Source organism: Protomyctophum bolini, assembly GCF_963924005.1.
Source record: "Protomyctophum bolini genome assembly, chromosome: 10".
NCBI classification, from domain to species: domain Eukaryota; kingdom Metazoa; phylum Chordata; class Actinopteri; order Myctophiformes; family Myctophidae; genus Protomyctophum; species Protomyctophum bolini.
Window position 1 is genome coordinate 17,679,162 of NC_137871.1, and position 7,716 is coordinate 17,686,877.

Here is a 7,716-nt window from a genome sequence, read left to right on the forward strand (position 1 = left end):
AATCCAATCCAACACTGCAGTCCAAAGCCACAACACAGGAGTGTGCACCTGCAGTCCAGCCCAGCTGTCTACATACTCAGAGCAGCCAAATGAGCCAGTCTTATTCTTAGAAGTCCGTACCACATGTTCTAGATGCTTGGCATGTTTGCCAGCTAGCCATGGTCCGCACGGGTCATTTGGAGGCCAGATTTTGGCGTGTTAAAAGTCATGGTACGGTCAGTGGCGGTGTGGGATGGGAGAGAAGGCTGGTTGCGTGACTGTAAATACTACAGGGTGTTGTCCGACGGGCTATGCCTGGACTGGATGCCTGTCTGTCTTTCTGTCATATCACCATGACAGCTGCAAACCTTTGGCGTGCCTAATAACCTGATGAGGAAACGAGATATTCAGCAAATATAAATCTCAGTGTCACACCTGAAATGTGCAGATGTTTTTCTCTATCTTGGCTACACTTTATCAGTTTCTCTTTCTACAATTTTGTCTTTCCCCAGGTGTATCCAGATGTTGCTGGTGATGTGCAATCCATTGCAGGTGAGCAGTGTGCTTGGGTTGCAGTGAGAGAAATTGAAGTGTCAGATAAAGGTTACCGTATACTATTTGCAGTACAGCAATCACAATCTAATCTAATTTGTTACCATCTTCATATTTATGCATTTTTCCCTGCCTGTGTGTATGTTTGTATGTATGCATGTGTGTGTGTGTGTGTGTGTGTGTGTGTGTGTGTGTGCCTGCCTTCCCAGCAGGTGTTTGGTGTGGATGGGGTGAACTTCAGTGTGCATGTGGAGAACCAGACGCAGATTCGGGACACCATGAGCCGTCGGCACCATCGGGTCTACCAGCTCTACAGCCGCACCAGTGGCAAACACGTCCAAGTGCTTGGTCGCCGGATCAGCGCCCGCGGAGAGGACGGAGACAAATATGGTAAGACAAACACACATGCATGCATGCACCCCCCCCCCCCCCACACACACACACACACTGTAGTATCAACATTACACATTGCAACCACAGAAATGAATGTATACCGAGTGCACGCATGAACGGATACAGAATGCAAGTGCATGCATGCATAGACACCCAGAGACTGTGCTCACTCATACACGCATGCGCACTAATGCACTCACACATATGTATGCATGCATACATATGTGAGCCTGTGCTCACTCATACACGCACGTGCCTGCACACACACACACACACACACACACACACACACACACACACACACACACACACACACACGCAAACATGCACGTATGCGTGCGCACACACACACACACACACACACACACACACACACACACCTCCCCAGGCTTTGGCACAGGGGCAGTGAAGCTTGTCTTGGGAGTACAAAGACCTCATCGACTGGCTGCTGACTCAATGATTCACAAGAGAGCAAAAGAGGGAGAGAGAGAGAGAGAGAGAGAGAGAGAGAGAGAGAGAGAGAGTAAGCGAAAGGTGGGTGCAAGAAAAAACAAGAAAAAAAAGGATGATTACTCATCCTCCCTGTTGTCTCCACTGGATTTAAAACAGCAGGCTTCCTCTAGCCCTCCCCCCGTCCCTCCCCCATGGCCCTCCCTGCCTCCCCTCTCTGTGTCTGCAAAGCCTGATGCCTAACCCATTCCTAAACCACACAGAATCAATGGGCAAAAGAAACCCAGGCCACAATGCCAAGCGTCCATATTTATGGGCTCATGTTCACACTCTCCTAACCCATTCACAACGAGTGTGTCAATTCACGCAAAAGCGACCAAGTTAAGCCACAGTTGAGGGCGAGATTGTGGTGTTTTCTGTTGTTTTTTTTAACAAATGCTCCTCAATGGTGGCCAGTGGAGGTGTGTGTGTGTATGTGTGTGTGTGTGTGTGTGTGTGTGTGTGTGTGTGTGTGTGTGTGTGTGTGTGTGTGTGTGTGTGTGTGTGTGTGTGTGTGTGTGCGTGTGTGTGTGTGTGTGTGTGTGTGTGTGTGCGTGCGCGTGCATGCGTGGGTGTGTAAACAGCAAACAGAGAACCAACAGAGGAAGAAAGGCGAGCGTGCATTAAAGGTGTAAGCATGAAGCAAAGGGGCAGAGACGAGAGGAGGCAAAAGAGTTGGGGGGACGAGAGCGGAAGAGGGGGAGTGGGAGGGCGGTATTGATTTCTCTTGACCCCTTTGTTGACTAAGGTCATGTAGGACCATTTTAGGGATTTATTTTTAAACAGGCACAGGCACCCTCTGAAGATCTGTAGTTTGGGGAGCCGTACTGCCTGGAAGAATGAACACAAGTCTGTGCATGGTCACACGCATACACGCATACTTACACGTTAACAGCCTTGCAGACAGATTGTTCTATGCTTCATCTTTAGCTTACCGCGCACTAGTTCTATTCTTGGCCGTTATCTTTTTTTACGAGGCCCGTTTGTGGTCAGCAGTATCATAACCGTGTGCGTGTGTGTGTGTGACCAGGCTTATCTGACAACCATCTGTCCAGCCAGACATTTACATCTGGCTGTGATTTATCAGCACATTTAATAGCTACTATGATTTCTAACGCTGTTATTTAATCCTGCCTGCCTGTCTGACAGTCTTTTGGTCTCGTTAAAGACTCAAATCTGATTCCACTGTGGTTAGTGGTCTGTGAAACTGACATCTGTCTGTCCAGTGGATATGTCTTTAGTTTGTTTTGTGTGATGCATAGTATTTGCTGTGAGTCTGTCAGAGGGGTGATCTATTTGCAGCGTTTTCCTTTTGCAAAAGTTGCCATCCCAGGAAAGATGTGAATGTCTCATGGAAGCTTTCCAAAGGCCTTTGGCCTGAATAATAATTATTCTTCACAGAGATCTAGAAGAAGTGTGTGAGATAACTGGGATAAAAGCTATTAGAGCCTGTTTCTGTCTACACTGTCTGTGGCTCTAATGTCTGTCTGTCCCTCTGTCTGTCCCTTCACAAGCCCAGCTCGTAGTGGAGGCCGATACCTTTGGTAGCCAGGTGAGAATCCGTGGCAAAGAAACCAACTTCTACTTGTGCATGAACCGCCGTGGCAAGCTGGTGGGAAAGGTGAAGACTCTCTTTATTTACAACATAATTTACAGGATCAATCAAAAGATCCTTTTAATGTTCTCATAGTTTCCTGACCAGCCTCTCTTTCTGTGTGTGTGCGTGTGTGTGTGTGTGTGTGTGTGTGTGTGTGTGTGTGTGTGTGTGTGTGTGTGTGTGTGTGTGCGTGTATGTGCCTGCTCTCTCAGAAGGCCAGTAATCGCAGCGCTGACTGTGTCTTCGTGGAGAAGGTTTTGGAAAACCACTACACGGCTCTGATGTCAGCACGTTATGCCGGCTGGTATGTAGGCTTCACTAAACGGGGGCGCCCTCGCCGTGGCCCACACACACTGCCCAACCAGCAGGACGTTCATTTCATGAAACGCTTTCCGCCCGGGGAGCAGCCTGACTTAACCACCCCCTTCCGCTTCACCACAGTCAGCAAGCGGAGCAAGAGGGTGCGCGCCACAGGGCCTCGCTAGTAGCGGCTAGTGCTAACACCCACTACCCTGTCGTCGAAAAGCCTTGACCAGGATCTGCTAACAGCTAACCCACTCCTCTCTAACGTCACACTACACTGAACGCCTCCCTTTGCTGGGATAACAAACATTGACCATCTTCCTTAAACCTGATGAATGATTTACGGGGGTTAACCTAGACACCTTCTAATTTGTCACGATTCCAGGTTCTACTTTGCTCACAGGACAATACTAACTTCTATATGACTTAATTCATCACTACTAGCTCCAAGGGCCGTGTCAGCCTTCCTACACTGCCCAAAGATATTGACTGGGCCCTTGAAGGGTGGACAAAGTGAGTCCAAGGCGCATGACTATATGAATGCCTCAATCTCAAAACTACAAAACCCACAATGCCTGCATGTATCCCATTTTGGACCAGCTATTTGACAGTGTCTAAAATGGGATTACCACAACAGAACTGTACAGAGAGAGAGAGAGAGAGAGAGGGAGAGAGTGGGGAAAGTCTGAGCAAACATGGGAGTGGGTGCTTAGCCAATGCATAAAGGGAAAGATGCAAGGGAAACTGAGAGGATGCAGGAAGTACAGTAGGTGGAGCAGACAAAGGCATGGAATTAACTGGACCAATCAAACAGAACTTTAATGGACTGTTGACATGTGACGCACTTCTCATCTTTGTCTCATTGCTTGACTGGTGGGAGCCTGAGACATGGGATGAAAATGACTGAAAATAAAAGACAAATCGAGGGAATGGCAGAGTGAATGTGTGTATGATGAAGGAGGTAGTTTATGAATAAATGGATATAAATACATTTGAGCAGGATGTGTGTGTGTGTGTGTGTGTGTGTGTGTGTGTGTGTGTGTGTGTGTGTGTGTGCGTGCGTGTGCGCGCGCACGTGTTGTGGCACCAAAGACCATAAGTGAAGCTCGATCACAAGGAACTCTGGAGAGGGACTACACACGCTTTGTACGAACCCATGACAACTCACTAAAGGGACTGAAGCTTTAAAAAAAAAAACTGGAATGTATAAAACAAAGCTGCACCAAACCCTGACCTACTAGGCAGATGCACCAAACCAAACCAAGGACCAACCAAAGACAACTGGAAAACTGCAACATGACCCCGCTCCACCCCCCCCCCCCCCCCCCCCCTCCCCCCAAGGACACAAGGCCCTTTGCTTATAGGTTCAGAGGGTGGTGAGATGGGGACACGGAGGGGTGGGGTGGGTTGCCTTTCTTCCGTTTAACGTTGCTATGGAAACGACCCAGGGGATGATGCTCCTGTGCGACACCGTGGATACAGAATGCTGCTATAACAGAACATTCAGTGGAACACACCAAAGTCTCATACACACGGAAGAACAAATAAATATTAAAGGGAACAGTTTATTAAAATGTATATTATATATATATATATATATATATATATGTATATATATATGTGTATATATGTATATACATATATGTGTGTGTATATATAAATGAAGACAAAACACTAAATAAGCAATCTTACTATGATGGTTACTATAATTATGATAAAATTATTTCATTTATTTATTTCAGCTCTGTGTGCAGCAATGTTTCTCAACTCAGTAAACCTTACAGAAACATGTCCTGTGTCATTACAGCTTCTCTATACAGCTCCTCCACATTTCTTCCTTGATTGGGACAGAAAAGGGAGTTATAAAATTGGCCTCTAATAAATTGACATTTATTAGAGGCCAGTCACAGACTCCTCCTTCTCTTCTCTTTTCTTCCTAGTGTAGAGTGTTGTTCATGGTATTCTATAGAGTCCAGTATGTCCAACAGCACTTCTAGAATTCAAGGGTGTACTGTACATTCGCATTCACATATGCCTTTACTGAAATGAGAAAACAGGCAATTGTTGGCTTTGGCTTGTTAACCACTTGACCCCTGTTGACCCTAACCTAGGGTGAACATTCGGTGTGAAGGAAAAAAAACTAGAGGGTCGAGTACAGAGCCCTGGTACCCTGGTCAAGTTAGTGTATATAGGCCCTAGGGTTTCATTAAACTAATTTAAAGGCTAACTTTTTTTATTTTTAAGATGTGTTTTTTAGGGGCTTTTTAATGCCTTTGACAGTAGACAGTAGAGAGAGACAGGAAGAATGGGGAGAGAGACGGGGAGTGACACGCGGCAGGGGCCGCCGAGACCGGGAGTCGAGCCCGCGGCACGCCGTTCGGCTGGCTCAGCAGCCCAGGTGCCCAGACGGTTGAGCTAACCACCCGAGCCTTTAAATGCAAACTTAATAGAAATTCCTAGAGTTTCATATTGCTGCTTGTCATGTTCTATCGTCATTGTGACAGTCACACTAACGTGTCAAATGATTCACACCAAGATGTTACATGTTCCAATGTACAATGACATCTATTTTCAAATTGAATCCTACAATACTAGGATTGATCTTATTTGATCAAGGGTGGCCAAATTTACAAACATACTGAGTAAATGCTAATCTGATTTGACCATTTCCATGGCAAACTTAAAAAAAAATCACACCTGGTTGTAATAAGCACAACAAAATATGGACCCTTCGCCCTGTACTGCATTGGAAGTGCTGGTGCCTCATTGGGTAGCTGTGGAATAATCAACAGTGTCGTTGTTAAATGATTCTATGAGAACAATATAATGTAATTTTGAAGGTGCCTGGACCACTGAGCCAGGGCCCAGGCCCATGATGCAGTTTCTAAAGTCCAACTCCTTCACCCCATCTCCGCTTTTTCTCTCTCTCCTCTTTTTCCTCTCTAACACCCCTCACCCCATCCTGGATGGAGGTCATCGAAAAGATGTTGCTGCCAAATGACTCAATCATGTCGGCAGACACAAACAGCTGACTCGGGGTGGGGGGTCTATACCGGAGGATTCCAATTCCAAGGCAGGAATCTGAACTTGAAGGCTGGGGGGTTGGGGGAGCTGGATAAGCGGGAGGAGGAGGAGTGAGTGTGGTGGTGGTGGGGGGTATAGGGAGTGAGGGAGGGGAGAGATCGGTTCTGGAACGTCGCTGCAGTTCCACTCGGGAATGATGGAAATATTCTGTGGAGCCAAACCCAGAGTGGAAGGTGTACGGTAATCATGTCGAGGAAGGAATGCCAAATATGTGCGTGAGAACGAAGCGGTGACCTGAGAGCTGCAGGAATTATGGGCCAAAATCCCACAGACCCAGAGGAAGCACACACACCCATATTCAACACACACACACACACACACTAAAGCCTAATTTATACGTTGTCATACAAGGGTGTCGTGTTGCATAATTTGCTTGAAGATCAGTTGTTTTTGGCGAGCGACGGCAGTACGACAAAGTATAAGTTAGGCCATTCATCAGAATTTATAAACGTTCTACTATAAGTAAACCCAGATATGTAGAAAACCAACCCCCTACACAGGCAAAATCTCCCCACCCACCATTGCTCTCTCTCAGGCTAGAGAATACACACTTTACAATAACAAGACAAACAGACACAGTGGGTTGAATAACCAAGCCAGAGGTTTGGTATAAATACCATACTGTTCACTCACTGCAACCCAACACATTTATCAGATAGCCCTCTATGCATGTCAAACACATACATTCCTCCTTCATGGCAAAGGTGTTTAGCAGAGTGTATATTGGATCTACTGTAACAGGTTGTTTGAGCTCAAAAGTTGGCTTCCAAACAGCAAGGGCACCAAGTCTCATAAACACTTTAATACGGTGGTTCATTATGAGATTATACCTCCACCTGGTGGCCGGTTTTAATACAATAACAAAGTTACTCCACCTTACAGTAAGTAGATTGTTAAAAGCATTTAAGGTGAATAAATGACTATTAAATAAACCATTCTTGTGTAATTTAACATTAGATTATCAACACTTTTATACCAGAAACCGATCTCTGGGTCAACATTAATTTCAAAGGTTAACCTCCTTTAACAGTGAGATTGATGTTCACTTTCATATAAAGTGAATGGGTTCATGCCAATTTATAATTAGCAGGCATCCACATTAAGAAACATGGCTGTGCTCCAATCGCTGTCCTTTGTGACATACACACTGGGACAACTCGGACAACTACTGAGGTGGTGTCGGCTCATCTCTTATCTCTGAACTCTTTTATGAAACCTCCAAGCGTCTTATCTTCACATTCATGTTTTCCATTGACAATGTAAACAATGCAGCTGTGAGTCAGTCACTCTCTGCTGGGTCTGAAGAGATGCCATCACAG

General features: G+C 45.9%; 1 protein-coding gene across 2 annotated transcripts; it reads left to right on the forward strand.

Annotated features, from left to right (window-relative positions):
• The first annotated feature begins 435 nt into the window (after positions 1–435).
• Positions 436–5,104, forward strand: LOC308322465 (fibroblast growth factor 18-like). 2 transcript variants are annotated; one of them, XM_080773740.1, is made up of 4 exons: positions 436–531; positions 741–921; positions 2,928–3,034; positions 3,223–5,104. In XM_080773740.1, exons 1-4 carry the CDS (start codon positions 502–504, stop codon positions 3,493–3,495), a joined length of 591 nt encoding a protein of 196 aa, XP_080629866.1. In that variant the 5' UTR covers positions 436–501; the 3' UTR covers positions 3,496–5,104. The 2 variants fall into 2 exon arrangements, with proteins under 2 accessions (XP_080629866.1, XP_080629867.1); XM_080773741.1 differs by having other exon boundaries at positions 483–531; positions 744–921.
• Positions 5,105–7,716: the final 2,612 nt, after the last annotated feature.

Excerpts from the sequence above, each read along its gene's own strand:
- LOC308322465 (XM_080773740.1), top strand. The coding sequence starts at position 502 with ATGTTGCTGGTGATGTGCAATCCATTGCAG. Across the intron at positions 532-740 it reads TGATGTGCAATCCATTGCAG|CAGGTGTTTGGTGTGGATGG; the intron begins GTGAGCAGTGTG and ends CTGCCTTCCCAG. Across the intron at positions 922-2,927 it reads AGAGGACGGAGACAAATATG|CCCAGCTCGTAGTGGAGGCC; the intron begins GTAAGACAAACA and ends TCCCTTCACAAG.